The 21,297-nt window shown below is 41.1% G+C and overlaps 1 protein-coding gene across 3 annotated transcripts in view; it reads left to right on the plus strand.

Annotated features, from left to right (window-relative positions):
- Positions 1–21,297, plus strand: part of LOC117220279 (uncharacterized) — a 350,048-nt gene that overhangs the window by 88,954 nt on the left and 239,797 nt on the right. For all 3 annotated transcript variants that reach the window (XM_076524674.1, XM_076524667.1, XM_033470104.2), the window contains exons 4-5: positions 10,816–10,861; positions 14,742–14,914. In XM_076524674.1, the coding sequence (XP_076380789.1) occupies positions 10,816–10,861; positions 14,742–14,914 (219 nt within the window). The remainder of the gene's footprint in view (positions 1–10,815; positions 10,862–14,741; positions 14,915–21,297) is intronic.

The following is a 21,297-nucleotide window of genomic DNA, read 5'->3' on the forward strand; positions in this document are numbered from 1 at the left end:
CAATTGTCTGGCAATTGGAGGGGACGGAATGCGATCTCTATGAAAAAGAACGCTGGCACTATGCGGGCCCCGCAGTGCTTCGAAAGCTCCGAAAGGTTGTTGTTGCATAATCGTGGAATTACGGTCGCGATCCAGCTCGTTAATCGGCGTACCGGTACCGGGAGCAAGGTGTGACCGCGAGTTATGAGCTTCGCCGGACTGAACCGACGTCGATCGTGACGGATCGATAAATTTCCATCGGCAAGGTGGTCGCCCCTCCTTTAAGTCGCAATAATCCTTGCTGGAATTCGTAACGCGCCCTTCCTGGCTTCTCTTTCCTCTTTCTGCGCCGCAATTCGATTCGTTGGTCACGGTTAGTCGTTCCGATTCTTTGCGACTACGAAACGATGATCGAAGAGGTTCGCCGATGACAATGCAACGGCACAAAGTGCGGCCGTCAATGGACAAAATTGATACAAAAATCATCGCTTTTGGATGTGTTGAAATGTCTAAATAAACATATTTAGCAATAAGATGTTCAAAGATTGAAATTAATTGAGCAGAAGATCAATTTCGTGTGGGTTCGTCGAGCGAATTGTTTGCCTTTATAGAAAATGATTGTCAAGGGTTATGTGATTGTAATTAATCTGTAGCAATTTTGTAATGCTTATATGCAATATAATAATTATCACAAAATGATATAATTAAGTTCGATTTATTTACACACACTTTAAACGAGGTTTCTAAAAAAATGGTTCAGAATATCCTTATATAATTCAAATGATCCTTATTATATAATATATAATAAGGAATTCTTTTTCCGAGATATTCGTCAGATAGGACATTTTGATACTATAAATACCTTTTTTTGGTGAAAAGTTGCCATCAAAATATGTAGGCACAGCCGGTAAACAGCTGTGTACTTTAGAAACATAAGATTTGATTACTCAATGAAAAATAAACAAGAATTTTTTGTATGAAATCTTGTATGAAAATACAAGATTTATACACAATTTATACACATTTATATATTAGGTCTACCGGAAAGTTCTGTCCGTTTTTGAATTGAAAGAAAATAACACTATTTTCATACATTTAATAATATTTATTGTAGAATATACTTAGGACAGTACATGTGTGTAAATGCAATGATAAAGAGAGATAGTCATATATGTCTCAAATCAACATGTGCATATGGATTGAAACTTGAAGTGACACTATCGGACAGAACTTTCCGGTAGACCTAATATTTATATACAATTTATACACATTTTTACACAAATACACATTTTTATGTATATGTATATGTAATACACATTTTTATACAAAATTTCATTTTGTATAATTTTTGTATGCAGATCGATGCATCTTTGTATTTTCTTTGACGAATTATTAAGGCATTTTGGTCGAAAATTGATCAGCTTAGAAGTTACGATTTTTGTCCCGGATATTCATATAATCACCGCAATGTGCGACGGTGGGATGGTCGCGTCGCTTGTCCAGCGAGCTTGCAGGCGGAGAAAGAGGAACGGGGGCCGGAGTTTTTTCCTCGCCGCGAATCTACTTTCTCCGGTAACCGATCGGCGCACTCTCTTTGGCGGAGGTGAACACCGGGGTCTTTAAATCGTAACGATTCTCTCCGCCCTTCCGTTGATCTCTCTCGTATCGGTTCTTTATTCGTTGTTGCTGGAACGTCTGCTGAAACTGTCCTGTGCACTAACCCTTTGCACTCGGACGATCTTTCTGGTATACTTACCAGCAAGTCGGGACAATTTTAAAAAAATTATAACATTGCTATTCAAAGTCGCGAATTGAAATAAAAATCATTGCACTTGTTGTGACATTTTGTAGGAATTAATAATTAAAAGATTTTGTGTTTTAATTTAAGTATTTGATACGATTGTCTTGCAGTATGACGAGAAGTAATAGTAATTAAAAAGATATGTCACTTTGACACGAATATATAGTTATAATTTAGTATATTTGATACGATTGTCTTGCAGTATGACGAGAAGTAATAGTAATTAAAAAGATATGTCACTTTGACACGAATATATAGTTATAATTTAGTATATTTGATACGATTGTCTTGCAGTATGACGAGAAGTAATAGTAATTAAAAAGATATGCCACTTTGATACGAATATATAGTTATCCCTTGCTTAACTTAGATGGTGAGACACCGCTAAAAATTGTTATATCACAAAATAATTGTTTTTTATCATCAAATTCTATATTTCTATAAAAATTTGTAATTTTATATATCTAATTCTACATCTTTACAAAAAATTGTTAAAAGTGTAACAACTATTACACGAATGACGCATAATCTTTTCGTACGTTTTCCAAAATAATTCTTCTTCCAATAAATAAACAGTAATAATTAGACTTCGGATTTTAATGCACTTATGGTACATGCAAGTTTCAAAATGCAATTAATCGTCCATATTAACTCTTTGCACTCGAGTGGCGACTCTGAGGCACCACTAAAAAATTATTACATCACGTTCCAAAATAATATTTATATTATCAAAGCTTAGATATGAAAGGATTGTATTAGTCACAAGACTAAATTTCATACGCATGAAATCCACTTTGTCATATAAAATGGAAACACTATAAGTCAGAAAAGTCCATTTAGATTCACAGTTAAAATGGCTTCGAGTGCAAAGGGTTAACAGACACCAATCACGTTACTATTCTACGTACATCAATTTTCTAGTCCCTGTAAGAATTCATTCGCTTCTCCAAAGTTTCATAAAAAAAAAAACAGTACACGACAATCCGAATTTACACAAAACTCCGCGATAAAAGTGACACGCGTCGTTTCATAAAATCAACGAGAGACCGAATTCACTTAATCTCCATACGATTTATACGACAACACGCTCTCGAATAAAGACTGTAATCTAGTAATAATAATAATAATAATAATTCTCCGTGATCGTGTCATCGATTACGACAGTCGATCGATCGAGAAATATCGACGAAGAGTGAGGAACGGTTTGGTCGATCGTCTCGTCGTCTCTCGACGAGAGAAACGAGCGTCGAGCCGGTGGCCTAGGACGATACGGTTTTTATCGCTTGTCGTTAGCTCGCGGATCGTTAACGGCGCGAACTAGGACACGATGGGGACTCGTTTTGCACCACGTGTTGCACGCGTCGCCGCGCGTTCTCTGCCACGAAACTCGGGGGACGAGTCGTTGGAGAAGAAAAAGAAGGCGTGTGCTGCTGGCTCGTAGAACGATCGGACCGATTCATTTCGTTTAATTAGAACGATTACGCGGATCGGTTCACGGCGGAGGCCGTATAATTAGCGGCGCGATGGCGAGCCAGAATTGTTTGACAGTCATTTTCACGAGGAAATGTTTATCGAGTATTATGGACTATTAACCGGCGCGGCGGCGGACCGGTACGACGTTGCTTATCGATCGGGACGACGTCGCCGTTTGCAAAACGAACGATCCCGCGGGCACCGCGGCTGCTGGGTGCAGGAGGAGGCAGGTGGCAATCAAGGGCGGGCTAAAAATCCTGTGGTAACCCAATTATGAATCCGCGGTCCTTTCATCGTTCCTCGTGCGTTAATGGCCGGCGGGAAAAAAACGGCGTTTATCGATTTAACGATCGTATAACCATGTAATTGTTTATGGGGTGCTCGGTGAAAATGGGGGAGCCGGTTGATAAACATGATTTACATAGACGCTGCTGGAAAACTGTATTTAAATATTAGCGGAACGGGGAACGAGAGAATGAGAGAGAGGGGAGGCGAGGGAGGGTGGGAGATGAGCAGAGAGGAGATTACGGTCACGCGGCCGCGTGCAGGTGCATCCCGGGATCTCGTTTATCGATCGTCAATCTCGAGGGAGAAAAAAAAAGTCTTTATAGAGATCGTCCGTGGACTATAAAATAATAATAGTAGGCTGTTGCAACGCCCACGCACAGGCCCTAATAACACGTGGTCGGGCCTGTTTTTTTGGGAACGCCCAGCTCGTACCTCGACTGGTACACGAAGCTCGCGATGTTAGTTGTTGCCGGCCGGACGAGAGGATCGGCGCGGGATCATCCCGGGGAGAGGACGTGTAATTAAAACCGCCTCCGAGGGACGCGATCTGCGTTCGCGATCGGGAGGAACGGGGCGAGCGGGGGATCCACGGCGAAAAATTCGGGCCGGATTTTTCGACGGGGACTCGGCTTAATCGCCGATCGGGCCGGGCTGCGGCGGCGATCGGCGATCATCTATCAGCGTCCGCGCTGTCGCCCCGGCCTAGCCGCCGCCAAAGATTGCCTATGCATTATAATTTGGTCGGGCGAACACGAGTAGCGCCGGGTGCCGGCCTTTTATTTTTCGAAATATCGGAAAGCACGGCGGGACGATCTCCGGCCGCCACCGGTCCCGGCCTCCTCTGCGATACAACACCGTGTAATAACCGAGGCCGGGGCCCGAATAGAATTTTTCCTAAGGTCTAAATCGATTTCACGAGCGTCGAACCTCTCCCGGCCCGAGCGGGACGCGCGTTCATGAATATGAATAATTCATAATTAATCGACGATTCGATTTTCGAGAATAACACCGGGGGAATGAATGGGTCACGGAGCGAGCCGGCCCCGCTGCATAATGCGATGCATAAATGCATGGGCGCACGCAACGCGCTCCCCGCTTAACATAGATACGCATCTGACAATGAGAAACGCATCGACACGCCAACGCATCGTGAGTTTCGTGACGCCCGCGCCGCGCCGCGCCGCGCCACGATATACCAGACGACGAACACGAGGACGTGACGATGCAACGCACGCATGCAGCCACGCATGCACCGCGGCTGCATCAGCTTCTATGCGAGCGTCCGACCGGGGGTGACCGTCCGTCGGACTCGATCCGCCGATCCATCGCGTCGGTCCGGATCGAAGCGAAATCCGACCGGTATGTATTCCTTTCGGCGCGATCGCTGATTTTAAAACCCTCCTCGGGACTGCGATGCTCTTTTAGATACGCCCCGAAGAGATGCACTTCTTGATACACTTCTCGACGATGCCTCTCGATCGGCCTACCGACGATCGAATTTATTCGAAATTCTTGCTTATTCAACGGTTACGTGACCGATGTCGTCGATTGGATGAGTTCGATGCACCACCAATGGAAATGATTTGGGACTGGGGTTGGCTCATGTGCAGCTCGCACAAGTGCAGATACAATCCATGCTAGTTGTACCTGCATGAACAGAGGCTGAATAAATATCTATTTCGTCTCGTAACTATTTTAACGAATTGAATATGATATTGTTGCGAATTACGCATTTCTCTCGCGTCGCGGCATTTTATTTACAATAAAGAATATTAACTATAACACAATTCGATTCAATAACAATTCAGATCTTTCAGAAGCGGGATGTTGATCGTTCGACGGTCCGATCTCGACTCTTCGATTGTCCGTTGATAACACACCTCCGTGGCAACTCCTGTCTTCTATTATTCTTTAAGGAGTCGTTCACAACAGGGCAGTTTCTCATTACAGCGACTTGATTTGGACAAGTCGCCGTAACAATATTATAACAATCTTGAATTCTTGTAATAGTTTCATCGTTTTCGCACTCATCGATGCATGTCTTTGCAAAAAATGCATAAAATCCGCAGTCTACTTATGATTGTAACAGTGATGTATATTGTCTGCAGTAGCCCAGTACCGTCTCGTTGCGATATTATACAAATGTAAATAGAAAATTTTATAAAATTTCCCAACGGATATCACACCTCGGATATCACCGCGCTGGTTAAAGCTCGCTAGAATTATTTCTCAAAACGAGTCCCGACGATGAATAATAACTTAAAATCTTCGAGCATAGTTACTTTGATTCCCCGAGCGGCCGGCTACGCATTTCCAAACGCACGGATCAGAGTTCTCCTCGCCGCTTTCTCTCGGGCCGATGCGTTTTAATTAAGGGGCGATTCGAAACCGGTGAAACACGTAATTCCCGGCTCTCGAGATGCGTTATCGCGTTGTTTATGAGTCACCGGCTCATAATTCCTCGGGCTCTTACGGTTCGGATAAGAGAAGGTTGACGACCCTTCCGTCGATCTAGGCTCCAAACGATTTCCTGGACCGCATTCGTGGTTCTGCCCTGGATCCCATTAGGGATCCACCGGGACGCGGGATCATTTCAAACTGTTCTGTGTAAAACACTCTCCAATTTTTCATTAACACGTTCCGTGCCGAGCTTTTTTTACTCGAATCTTCACACTTTGATATTTTACTAAAACTTGATGTATTACGTGCAATTATTAATTCTCGTACACATAACAACGTAACAAAAACTTATCAACGCCCATTCTTGCGGTGGAAATTGATTCTTCGGTTCTAAATTTCTTGTAAACAATTTCTTCAGTTCACTAAGTAAACATGCAAGCGTGTACCATCGATGGTACACGTGGCACGGAACGTGTTAATCTATAATTCGTTGTTTCTAAATGTTCTATCACGTTTCAAAGTAATTTTATCATTATCGATTTTGTCCATATTTGAAAAACTGTTGAAAGTGTTATCGAGTCGCGACATTCAATTTTATACGTATAGGATAGGATATAATATAATATATTAGGTCTACCGGAAAAAGAGTTTTCTGTCCGTTTGTGAGAAATGAAAGGAAAAATAATAGATTTTTCGTAAATTTAGTAGTATTTATTGCACAATATAATTTCCGTCGTTATTTATGACCTCTTGCCAGCGTGATGACAATTTGCGAGCAACATTTTTCAAAAATATATGTCTCAAACGAATATGTGCATATCTATTGAAATTTGCAATGACATTATCAGACAGAACTTTCCGGTAGACCTAATATTTATGTATATATACTACTGTACATAATATGTATGTACTACACTTATTGTATATACCACATGCTATATTTAATGTATAATTATTATGTTTGTTTTTATTATGTAATCATTATGTACATTAATTAATGTATAATTGGAGATATTACACATATCAGGAGAGATTTGTCTCCTGACATTTTAATGACTGATATTAATAACTAAGAAGTAAAAATATCTAATTTTCATCAACAACTGAAATTGTCCAGAAACAACAAATCACAGATTACGAGACCGCGTATTGCTTAACAGAGAACAATTTACTCATCGAAATCGAATTAATTGCATGGAAAGTACAAGCGATTCGACGAAGTAATGGTTTTCGCGGCTTTATTTCAAAACTGCGATAGACCGGATAGACCTGTCGCCAGGTCTGTTAGGCGAAAAGGAGAAGCGAGAAAAATGATGCTTCCAGCAGGAGAAATCTTTTATTTCTTCGTCTCGCTTCTGCGATCTCGATCGAAACGTCGTTGGCCAATGGGAAACATGGACGCGACGTCCGACCCGTTTCCAACGCGATCCCTACCCGCCGTCGAACCGCAAGCGTCCTCTCTGAAAATGCACCGATGCAACCGGAGCCCCGTGTTGCATCCCCTGCTCGCTGTCCTCGCGCGAATCACGGCAATTACGGTGCAACAAATTGATCGTTAGCGGCCGGGACGCGCACAGGGGCGACCAGTTTTATTGCGATTATACGCCGGCCATGATAGATACGTGTATTCGTGGCTCGGAGGCAATTAACCGTGGATCGTCGATGATCAACGGCGCGGCGTGATCCACGGCGGAGTCCCCCGGAGGATTTCTCGGTGGATCCGGCCACCGTCGCGTCGCCGTCGAACGAATGCAAATTCGCGCGGTCCGCGGCGGACGACGACGGGCCGCTCGCGACTTTCTCTCGTCTTTTATCACCGCGTTGAAATTAAACATTAACACGCCGATTAACGCGACGCCGTCTGGCCGTCTAGATGGCACGATCGTCTTTGATGGTTGGCTGCTCGCGTGCCTCCCGAACGCGTGTACTGTATAATTGCTATTGATTTACTTATCGAAATGAACGCGTGTAACCGTTCAGAGCTCGGCTGCTCGGTAAAATTGTTGTTGACTCGTTAGAAAGTTAGTCGAGCCACAGCGCGGTTGACAATGGACGAAATTAAGAAGAAATCATCGCTTTGTATCTGTTCGAAACGGTGTGCACGATGTGACAAAATGTCTGAATAATCATATTTAGCAACAGAATGCTCAAAGCAGCAGATTAATTTCAAGCGAGATCCCCGAGCGAATTGTTTACATTAATTTATTAACAAAAGGCCGCTTTACGAAGTTAATATTTATGGAAAATGATGGCAAGCCGTATATGATTGTGATTAATCTACAAGAAATTTGATGATACTTATGTGCGAAGCAATAATTGTCTCGAAATTAAATAATTTAATTTAAGATTAAATTAAGGTTAAATTAAATTAAAAGATTAAATTTAAGATTAAATTAAGATTAAATTAAATTAAAAGATAAAATTTAAAATTAATTTAAGATTAAATTAAATTAAAAGATAAAATTTAAGATTAAATTAAATTAAAAGATAAAATTGAAGATTAATTTAAGATTAAATTTAAGAAATCGATTCTCTGAAAATCGATTCACAAGAAATCGATCGAAATACTATGTATAAAAGTAACTCAATGTTAAGTGTACAATATTTATAACGCTATCGAAATACTAATTACAGTATCTCATGATGAGATGCTGCCTATAAACTTTTAAATTAGATTAAAGAATCGATTAGACAAAAATTTCGAAAAATCGATGCTGTAGAAAATCGATTCAAAATCGCAGATCTTTAGTCTCTGGTCCCTCGTACAACTATCGCCGGGTCGTCGCTGACCCGCGTCGCCGAGTCTCCGAGACTCGATCAATTTTCGAAAGGGAATCTTCAACGTTAAGTATATTATGCGGGTCGAGGACGACCCGCTGCGAGTTCGAGGATCGGCTGGAAGCCGCGACGAGCGTTCCCACTGATTGTGAGCCTACGGTCCGTAGAAAAATCCACTCGATCACGATCGATGAGTTATCATTCGTGGCGCGGGCTCGTTATCTATTATTCGAAGAGGATTCCGAGCGACGGAACGCAACGCCTTAATGCGCGGCCGATAGAAGGAGCCTTAAGGACTACCGGAACTTATTCACGTCGATGTGTTCCCCTCGATGATGTCCTGATTGGACATAATGCTGCGTCATAATTCAACGCACAAAATGTATGCTCCGTTCGAGGACGTGATTTAGCCTCGCCCGCCGCTGCCTCGCCGGATCGTTGAACCGCGCATTATGCGCCTGAAAAATCGTTCTCTCATCCTAGATCGTAGACCCAACTGGCCAGACCTTGAGATCGTTAAAATTCCCATCTTGATTTACGTCGTTTTTAATGTCACTCTCCAGGCACGGTTGCGAATTCTGATGTCGGGCTTTCTTTCAAATTATCGCGGAAGCTTCGCGGTTGCCGAGTACGGTAATGTCTCCCTAACTGACGCTCAGATTCTGCACGAAAATGGACAATTTCGGGAGAGGAGATACGATTATTCGTGTTTTGCTTCTCGTTTTTATAGTTGTGTTCTCATGGTAGTAGAGAACTCGAACGAAATATTTAAACAATAGAATATTTTGTTATCACGTTATTACAAAAGGTTATTGCAAATTTATGATTAATTTATGATTAAGTACATTCGCTTTGCTAAGTACAGCAATGTCTCCCTAATTGACGCTCAGATTGTGCACAAAAGTGAACAATTTGGGAAGAGGAGATACGATTATTCGAGCCTTGCGGCTCATTTTTATAGTTACAAATTCTCCACAATTATAAAAACGAGTCGCAAGGCTCGAATAATCGTATCTCCTCTTCCAAAATTGTACATTTTTGTTTAGAAGTTGAAGGAAAATTAGTGAGAATTTATTGTTTTCAACGGTCTGCGAAACGTAGATGCGAACCGTATACCATGGCACGGGGATTATTGCATTTAATTATTGGTTATTTTTTATACAAAAGACAATTTGCCAGCGCACAACATGTAAAAATGAAATGCTTTGCAACCAAAAGAAATTGCTTCGCAGAATATCATAATTAGTCGCATCATTTTCTATAGTAATTTTGTTTCCTAATTTTGTATTATTTTAGTTAACATTTTGTTATGATGAACCAACAAATAAAAGACATCGCATAATGAGCCTAGCCATAATTTGTGTCACTTTTATAGTCCATTGGGAAAACTATTTTCCATAAAATTCCAAAAAAGCTACACATTCTTATGCATTTTTTAAATGATTTTTATTCATTTCACGTCTGAACAAACTAAAATAAACAGTTATATACTACAATAATATTTACTCTTAGCAATCTTATGGTCCTGTTAGGGTTGAGGAAGTTACAAATACTATGCCATTGTTTCTTCGCCTATTTCGGGGACACCCCGTGTAGAACGTTTTTCGGGAATCTTCAGACTCCAAGATTGCTGCACTGTTCTCTTGCACAAGATCTCGCTTGTATTATTATTTTATTAATCTATTTATTATTTAATTAACCTCGCGCGCTCGTTCCATCATTCTTTTATTTATATCGTTATCTCTGAATATCGATCCATTTTCGTTTCCACGCTGTGACACGAATCCGAGAGAATTTACTGCGACGCCTAATCGATGGCCGGTTTCGTCGAAACCGCGAAATCTTTCTGGCAGCGGAGATCGATCGATCGGCCGAATTACAGTAAGAATGACTGGCGGATAGAAAAAAAAGGTAATCGAACGACCGTTTCCAGCACGGCTCTCGTACGAAACTGGCGTACACCGCCCCTCGGACTCGACTCATTCTTGTATTATGCTTCATGCATTATACATGGCCCCCAAACCACAGCCTCCTCCGTATCTTGGTCATTGTATTTTAAGAGCCAATTCTACCGCACCCGTTTTGCTTCCTTTCAGATCCGCGGGGCACTCGAGAATTGGGACGGCGATACCTTCAAATCGGGTGAGTACGCCAGACTTCTTGTCCTCGAACGAGATTCTAGGCCCCAGCCTCGGCTCGGGGATCGAACCTCGCTCGAATCTGGAATACTGTAGCTGCTCCGGGGACCCTGGCAGGCCCGCCGTATCCCTCCGCGGGCCCAAATGTTCTTTCTGTCCCCTGAAAGCGAGAGCGCCGGAGCCGAGCCTCTTGATCAATGACTGACGCGATTATTGCAACGAGAAGGAGAAAGTGCAAAGCGGAGAATTATTGCGACCTTTCGAGCTGCATTTTTCGGGGGAATAGTCTTCGTATATATCAATTATTAACAAGTATATGTATATAAATTCAGACTTGTATAAAAGACGTCGATATTTAGTTTAAATGTTTCAAGAAGTTGGATGTACGATCAGGGACAAATATGTGTGGACACTCTTTTAAACTGGTCTAAATGACTTGAATTTTTTTTTTTAGATTATAGTGGGACTAATTTACTAGATAGTAACTAAAATGCATTTTTTAATTCTGCGGTTACTTGCAATGATAATAAAAAAATTAAAAAACCGTTTCCTTTTAATTTTCTCGTCTGAGCCTGGAACGAAAATGTATAAAATGCATTTTGTATACATATAATATGCATGATGAAAATTTCATCGAAATTGGTCGACGTTGTTTATGAGTTACGAACAATTAAAGAACGCGAGAATCGCTGCGTTGTCCCGATTTTTGACACTTTCGACCGATACCAGTCAGGAATCTGCAGTTTTTTAAAATCTTTCAACATTTGCAGCTTAACTCTGACCTAACCGATTATAAAAAGGCATAAGAGGTTTCATTTCTTTCGGCATTCCAAGAAATAGAAAAATTAGAAAAACCGTATTATAGTCATTGTGTAATAGATTGGTCTTTTTCTCATCTAACAAAAATTCAAGTCATTTGGTTCAATTTTAAACGAGTTATACTGTTTCAAAGAGTGTCCACATATATTTCTCCCCAAACAGCAAGTAAAAAGAAACTATTTAATTTGTCGCGAAAACTTCGAATGTCATTTTAATGGGCACAGTAATTGATACACTTACCTAGGAATTGATTGCCCCGCGGTGCAAGTTGCTCGAGTCTCATCTGACAAAAATTCAAGTCATTTAGTTTAATTTTAAACGAGTTATACTGTTTCAAAGAGTGTCCACATATATTTCTCCCCAAACTGCAAGTAAAAAGAAACTATTGAGTTTGTCGCGAAAACTTCGAATGTCATTTTAATGGGCACAGTAATTGATACACTTACCTAGGAATTGATTGCCCCGCGGTGCAAGTTGCTCGAGTCTAATCTAACAAAAATTCAAGTCATTTGGTTCAATTTTAAACGAGTTATACTGTTTCAAAGAGTGTCCACATATATTTCTCCCCAAACAGCAAGTAAAAAGAAACTATTTAATTTGTCGCGAAAACTTCGAATGTCATTTTAATGGGCACAGTAATTGATACACTTACCTAGGAATCGATTGCCCCGCGGTGCAAGTTGCTCGAGTCCTTTAATCGCGGCCTAACGCGATAATTGCTGATAAAAGAGAAAAATTCAAAATAGAAGGTCATTGCCCTTCGGAAAAGTTCCGAATGGAAAACCTGCATCCAGTGCCTGGTCCAGATGGTCAAATAACCTCCACGAGATCGTAAACACCCACGATACCATTAGGGACCGAGGGACACGGTCACGAATTTCGCTGAATGCTTCGTTCGCGACGAAAGCGGAGAAACAGGGCCCCGCGAATTTGACGCGGTCCCTAATGAATTCGTGGTTTACTGCACGAGGAAGTCTACGACGGCCGATAATGGAGTCGGTCCTGATGGAAAGAGAGAGGAAGGAAGAGAAAGAGAAAGAGAGAGAGAGGGAGAGATAGAGAGAGAGAGAGAGATTCGATGGTAAATCATATTCCCGGTGCGTGAGCGTGAGCGTCCGTGGAAGGCTTTCTTCTTCCGTGATGCTCGGGACCCCACCAGACGAGGAACCGACCACGGAAAAGAGAGAAACAGAGAGAAACGGAGAGTCGATCCTCAAACAGAAACGAGTTTCGTAGGGAAGAGATAGCGGGATGATGTATTGCCGGATCGAATCTCTCGAAGACGATTTCGGACGTGTGCTCGCGTCCGCGCGGTCTTCCATCATCGCCGACCAATTTTTCGCCTAACCCGTTACACGCGAATGCAAACAAAACGGGTTTACCACTTTCTCGAACGCGGGAGACAATGTTCGTCCAGTTTACCCAACTTTCGTTCGTCCCGCTCGAGTTTTTGTCGGCATTTTTAAGCCCTTATCGCGCAAATCAAACAGAAGTCTGGAGAAGCTGAAACCGTGGACAGGTGTAAAAGCTCCAAAACAGGACAAATATTTAGGTTCCGGGTATATTATACCGGGTACACATGAATGGTATATATCAGGTGTCGATAACATGTGATCCGAACAAAGTGACCCAGTTCATAATTTGACAATTATACTCGTTTCTGTAACAATTGGAATTAGAATCTTGAATTTTTATGTTTCAAGTTTGAAAGATCTATTGCGATTATTTTTTTAAAATAAAATTTAGCGTATTATATATTATTATTAGAGCGTTAAGAATCCTCTAAGTATAGCAGAGACTCTCTTATCCGAACACTTGTTTTTGCAATATTCTAATATCCAAAAAACGTTCGATCATCTAATCGTTGCAAAGTTGCATGTTCTAGTTGCATATTTGTATATTTAAGTACATTGTCATGGTAGTAGAGAACTCGAACGAAATATTTAAACAATAGAATATTTTGTTATCATGTTATTACAAATAGTTATTACAAATTTATGATTAATTTACGATTAAGTACAGTAATGTCTCCCTAATTGACGCTCAGATTGTGCAAAAAAGTGGACAATTTGGGAAGAGGAGATGCCATTATTCGAGCCTTGCAACTCGTTTGTATAATTGTTGACAATTGGTAACTATAAAAACTAATTGCAAGGCTCGAATAATGATATCTCCTCTTCCCAAATTGTCCACTTTTGAAGTAACATCTTTGTGATCCACACGAAATGCTTGCAATCCTCTCCTTTTCTTCTAAGAAGTGTCTATTTCGTCAGGAACTAAAATCTTGACAAATTTGTTTCAAAATATGAAAAATATAACGCTCAGATAGTGCGCAAAAATGGACAATTTGGGAAGAGGAGATACCATTATTCGAGCCTTGCAACTGGTTTTTATAGTTACCAATTGTCAACAATTATACAAACGAGTTGCAAGGCTCGAATAATGGCATCTCCTCTTCCCAAATTGTCCACTTTTTTGCACAATCTGAGCGTCAATTAGGGAGACATTACTGTACTTAATCGTAAATTAATCATAAATTTGTAATAACTATTTGTAATAACATGATAACAAAATATTCTATTGTTTAAATATTTCGTTCGTGCTCTCTACTACTATGACAATGTACTTAAATATGCAAATATGCAACTAGAACATGCAACTTTGCAACGATTAGATGATCGAACGTTTGTATAATTGTTGACAATTGGTAACTATAAAGACCAGTTGCAAGGTTCGAATAATGGTATCTCCTCTTCCCAAATTGTCCATTTTTGCGCACTATCCGAGCGTCAATTAGGGAGGCATTACTGTACAGCGAATGAATCTCATCGGAGACTTTCAAGCTTATACAAAAAAAGAGAAGAAGAAGAAGAAGGTTATTACGAAATTAAACGGATAAGAGAGTCTCTACGTCGAACACGACTGTTCCCTCTGAAGTATGTATGTCGAAGGTCAGGGGACTCCTCGAAACAAACGTGGGGGAGATTTGACGAATTGGACGGCGGGGACGGTTTCTATTCAGCGGTTCTCTTAATTGGTTACCGGTTGTTGTGGCCTGTCGCCAGGTGACTTATTCCCCGGCTCGTTTTGGAACTCTTACTGGGAGTACCTGGAGAGCTACGGAGAGGCCAGGCGGATTCTGGACGAGCTGAGAGCGGCCGAGGACCCCCTACTGCACTTCCTTGGTCTGAGGCAGGCCGCTGCCAGGCACTCGCCGTCCTCGTTGCTTCTTCTACCGGTGAGTTATTAATGGCTACATGAAATAGAGACAAGATATTACGTTGTAATCGATAGGATTACTCGGCCGATTAAGCATGCCGCCGGAACTATAATATTAGAGGCCTATTCGCCAGCGGATCGGCTCAGCCCCGGTCTTCTCGTCGGCTAAGCGAGAACGTAGATATCCGTCAAAATATTAAGCGGGATCGATACGGGTACTAATACGATCCGGATAGAGCTGGATGATCTATACAGCCGCATAGGTACTTAGCCGAGCTACAACGATTTTCACTTTTACCGGCAATCCGAGGTTCGTTCGCCTCGGAAATATCTTCTGGAAGAGAAATATCTTCTGCTCGAACAGATGCTCGAATCGATGAAATAATTGCTTCGAATATTGCCCACTGCTTTCTAAACTGGACGGGATTACTTCTTTATCCAGATTTCGATCGAACGGAGGAGCGGTTCGTACAGTAATTTCCCATAAAAGTTTATGGTCTCAATAATTCCGGCGCAGAATCGTTTCGACGCGGCCGATGGTCCCGAGCACAGTAATTTCTCTCTAATTCGCGCTCGGATTGCGCACAAAAGTGCGCAATTTCGGAAGAGGAAATACATTATTAATGATACATTATTAAATAAATTATTCGAGCCTTGCGTTTCTATTTTATAGTTGTCGACGATCGATGACTGTAAAAACGAGGCGCATGACTCGGATCTTCTCTTCCGAAATTGTTTATTTTTGTGCGCGATCTGAGCGCGAATTAGGGAGAAATTATTGTACATGATTTCCTGCGAATGTGGTTCCACGATTTCGATGATCGCGCGGTGCCCAGCGACATCGATTTGCCGTAGCATAATCAACGCTAGATTTACGGAGCACAAAAAACAGCTGATAAAAGTAACGATAAGACATTTATTCGGATTTTTAGCAAGCGTTGTTGTAACATTTGCCGTAAGGAACGTATGAATGGAATAAATAAGTCGTAAATGTATTTTTATACGATACGAATAATCGTGAATTAAAAAATTAGTTGACGATCGGTGACTGTAAAAACGAGGCGCAAGACTCGGATCTTCTCTTCCGAAATTGTTCATTTTTGTGCGCGATCTGAGCGCGAATTAGGGAGAAATTATTGTACATGATTTTCTGCGAATGTGGTTCCACGATTTCGATGATCGCACGGTGCCCAGCGGCATCGATCTGCCGCGGTATAGTTAACGTTGGATTTACAGAGCACAAAAAACAGCTGATAAAAGTAACGATAAGACATTTATTCGGATTTTTAGCAAGCGTTGTTGTAACATTTGCCGTAAGTAACGTATAAATGGAATAAATAACTCGTAAATGTATCTTTATACGATACGAATAATCGTGAATTAAAAAACTAGCGACCCGTCGTTCCGACGGGTTTCATAAATTTATTGTTAATTACAGAGCACAAAAAAGAGCTGCTTTATATTAGTTGATAAAAGTAACGATAAGACATTTATTCTGATTTTTAGCAAGCGTTGTTGTAACATTTGCCATAAGGAACGTATAAATGGAATAAATGACTCGTAAATGTATCTTTGTACGATACGAATAATCGGGAATTAAAAAACTAGCGACCCGTCGTTCCGACGGGTTTCATAAATTTATTGTTAATTACAGAGCACAAAAAAGAGCTGCTTTATTTAGTTGATAAAAGTAACGATAAGACATTTATTCTGATTTTTAGCAAGCGTTGTTGTAACATTTGCCATAAGGAACGTATAAATGGAATAAATGACTCGTAAATGTATCTTTATACGATACGAATAATCGTGAATTAAAAAACTAGCGACCCGTCGTTCCGACGGGTTCCGTAAATCTAGCGTTGATCCGAATTTTAATCGCCGCGGAACGCGCGTCGCCGCTTCTTCCGGCACGCTGTCCCGGTCGAACGCCGCGAAATGCCAAGAAATCGAGCATGCCGATTGACCTTAACTGCGGTTCATTGCAACCGCCAGCCGCGGCTTTTTACTCTCGTCGGCGGGATCCTCGTGTCGAGTGAAAGTGCCGCGGCTGCCGTTGTCGATGCCGATGCCGATGCCGCGGTCGAAGTGACGCAACGGTGTACGAGGGAACATCATCTTCGGTTAACCTTTAAAGTTGCTGGCCGATCCGAGATCCGCCGGGCGAAGCCGAGAACGAGAACAGACAAAAGCGTTCGATTCCACGGGATCGCTCGCCGATCGAGCACGTCCACCGTACGTGTGCCTAGACTTTCGTTCCGTCGATCGGAGACGTGACCATCGGGCACTCGGGCAATTGCTCTTCGACAACGAGAACTGGGTTTTAGGTCAGACGGATTAGACAATCGGTCGCGACTCGCCGCTCGCCCGATCCGTAAACTACAATACAGGGTGTTTAAAAAAAAAGAGACTTCGAGGATTTATAGTGCTTACCGGGTGGAGCAAAAGATGTCCATGGGTTCAAAGGTCGATTCTTTCGACAGAAAATCTTTCGATTTCTAGCATTCAACAATGTTATACAGAGTGTCCCAAAATTATGGTATTTCCGTGAAATTAGAGATTACTGAGGTCATTCGAAACAACTTTTTCCTTTACAAAAATCTTCCCCGAGGCATCGTTGACGAATTATTAACGAAAAACACTGACCAATGAGAGGCGAGCTCGGATGACGCGAGGCGGCCCAGCCGACGAGCGCACGATGCCCAGTTCCGCTCATTGGCTCGGCCGCCTAGTGCCAGGCGAGCTCGTCCCTCATTGGTCAGTGTTTTTCGTTAATAACTCGTGAACGACGCGTCGGAGAAAATTTTTGTAAAGGAAAAAGATACTTCAAATCACCTCAGGAACTCCTCATTTCCCGAAAATATCATAATTTTGGTACACCTTGTAGATAATATCCTTTAGATCGGAAGGAAAGTAATTTCGGTATTTCAGTGTCACATAAAACTCAATTTTTTTTTTATAGAAAAAATGAACTTTAATCAGTCAAATATTTTCCATTCTGTGGCATTTCGCCATCTTTCTGATAACTTCATGTTTCCGTAATTGGTGCACATTGAAATTACTTTCTAGGCCAACCCAATATATAGATAATGTTCTATAACATTATTAGCATTATTATATATATTATATATAATAATAATATATAATATATATATATTAGCATTATTATTATATATTATTATATATATAATATAATAATAATATATAATATATATATATTAGCATTATTATTATATATTATTATATATACTATATTATATATAGTATCAACAAGGGATCTTTCACAAATGTCGAAAGGGTTGATTCTCGGACCCCCGTTGATCCGACATTTTGTGCTGCCCCCGGCGAGCATTGTAACGCCTTAAAGTCTCGAAGCACTTTCTTTTTTGACACTCTGTATAATACGTTACGCATAATGATACGCCGCGCAACGGGGCCGATTGGTCACGCACTTTCCACTTGGCCGTCGAAACGGTCGCGTGTCCCGTCCGCGTAACTTCTCCTTTCCTTGTCCCATTACTAAATTACCGATATTTATAAACTCGCGCTTCCCACGGATCCGCGAGGTACGAGGTTCGCGGAGTCGGCGAGCGCTAATGACCGGTGATTTCAGCCCCCGGGGAATCTTCTGCCCGACGAAATCAATGTTGCTCGCTCGGCCTGATTTTTCTAAGGACAGCGCGCGTCCCGACGACGTTGCGCGTAGGCCTCGACGATGTAATTTGCCTCTCGCGAGAGGGTGGAATGCCACATCGGAAGTATCGGCCAGTCCGAGCAGGTTACGGCGCGTAATTTAGTCCCGTCTGCCGATCTTAGCCGCGCTGATTGCAAAATAGAGAGAAAAAAGCCGAAAACCGCTGGTGTGCGCGAGCCTGCGCGAGCGAGCCGGCCGGGTCTTGTGCGTGAGATGAGCTATGTGACAGCTTGTAACGGGTGTAATGATCGCAGCTTCGAACGAACCTTCCACAGCGTGGATGGAATCGACCTCGACTTTAACGCCGCGAGAAATATAGACTCGGGGATTGTAAGTCACTGGCTAGCTAACCCCCTAGCTGAACATTTTATTCTACGATTTGTTCGTGCACCAAGGTCCTAAGATTAATCTGCTAATCCTTCCGAAACGGCTGTAAAAATTAACTAAAATACCTTTAGTCTTTATTTATTCCACTACACGGGAAAAAAAATTGAGCCGCTCACATGCCAAATCGATTGTTTGTCAAAATTCTCTTTACAATAAAAATTGAAATGAACAGTATAAATATAACTATATATTTATATATTTATATTTATATTATAGTTATATTTATACTGTTTATTTCAATTTTTATTTTTTTAGTTATACTTATAGTTGTATTTTATAGTTATATTTATGTTTATATATATTTATATTTATATTATAGTCATATTTATAGTTATATTTTATAGTTATATTTATAACATTTTATGTTATAGATATTTTATAGTACATAATAAAACAGAATAGTATAGTACACACAACATTTTATAGTTATATTATAATTAAAATTATAAATATAATATTAAATATAATTATCAGTATATAATTATAAATATAACTAAATAATAAATAACACTATAATGCATAAATACAGATATAACTTTCATCTAAAGACCTATAGAATGAATAAGATAGAATAGATAATAAGCTAGAATACAAATAATTAATTATTTTCCGACCAAAAGAATTTTGTTGCTTGGGAAATTTATTGTAAGTAAAAAAAGGTATGACTGAACCAAGTGCTTTGACACTTAAATTTAAAATAATTCAAAAAGTGGAGTTAAACGATTTGAACTGTGAACGGCTTATAATTAGTACGCTCTATGTAAGAAGATATCGGTTCAGTTGCAATACAGAACAAAGTTCAAGAAAAGAAATTTAGAAAAATTACGCATCTTAAAAAATAAGATGGATATGAATTTACAAATTTTAGTCGTAGATCGTAGACTCGCTTTTTAAACGAAGATATTTCAGAGTGAAAAAGTGTTGTTACAAGATGCGCTCGAATTGCGAAATTCATTCGATCATTCCCAACGAAAGACTCTTAATTATTTCAACAATTTTTAAATACAAAATATGCAACCGGTCACTTAGACCAGCACGGTAGATTTAATTAAAATTAGGTCATCGATCCGCGCGAATTGACTCACTCTTCGATGAGATTCTCGCGTCGAATCGTTTCCAGCGATCTCCCGCATAGTGTTGTAACAGTGTCGTCGATTTTCCATGCTTTCCCCGGCAGATGGTAATTGAAAGTCTGGCACGGCTCGCGTCCCGTCGGATCGCGTCGGGCCGGGTCGCCACGCGGCGCGTTTAATCGCGTTATTTGCTATGAAATTTCACCTGCCTATCGAAGCCACCTGTAGCCACCGCGGCTAGTATCCAGCCTACGCTAAATGTCCGGTAGATTATGCGATGGCTTGTCACACGTGGGTGTCCGTGGCACTCCGGTACCCGGTCATATCAGCTCCCCGTGCCGCACGGCGTCCCCGCCGCTTTGTTCGCGTCGCTTCGCGCGAACTACAAGCTGCAACGACACGTGTGCAACTTGTTGCAGTTTGTCGGGCATTAAAACACCGTGGGACGCTTTTATCTTCCGAGCAAACGGGCGACACCTCGTTCGACGAGCAGCTTCGCCTTCGCGCACCTGCTAAGTCCTCGCGAACGTTCCATTTCGGAATGGAAAAGCACGAGAAAGCACCTATTCTCGACCAGTTAGCTGTTTTCGACGAGTATACTCGTCGTGGGACGAAATGTTGGTATTAAATCGTGACGAGTATACTCATCGTAAGACGAAATGTTGGTATTAAATCGTGATAAGTATGCTCGTCGTGAGACGAAATGTTGATATTTCATCGTGACGAGTATACTCGTCGTGAGACAAAATGTTGGTATTTCATCGTGACGAGTATACTCGTCGTGAGACAAAATGTTGGTATTAAATCGTGACGAGTATATTCGTCGTGAGTCGAAATGTTGGTATTTCTTCGTGACGAGTATACTCGACGTGGGACGAAATGTTGGTATTACTTCGTGACGTCTATACTCGACGTGGGACGAAATGTTGGTATTACTTCGTGACGAGTATACTCGTCGTAAGACGAAATGTTGGTATTAAATCGTGACGAGTATACTCGTCGTAAGTTGAAAAGTTGGTATTTCATCGTGACGAGTATATTCGTCGTAAGACAAAACGTTGCATTTTGTAAATAACGAGTATACTTGTCGTAAAACGAAATGTTGAAATTTCTTCATGACGAGTATACTCGTCGCCAGACGAAATGTTGTATTTTCTTAATGACGAATATATTCGTCGTAAGTCGAAGTGTTGCATTTCCTAAATGACGAGTATACTCGACGCCAGACGAAATGTTGCATTTTCTTAATGA

Source organism: Megalopta genalis, chromosome 1 (assembly GCF_051020955.1).
Source record: "Megalopta genalis isolate 19385.01 chromosome 1, iyMegGena1_principal, whole genome shotgun sequence".
Taxonomy (NCBI): Eukaryota; Metazoa; Arthropoda; class Insecta; order Hymenoptera; family Halictidae; genus Megalopta; species Megalopta genalis.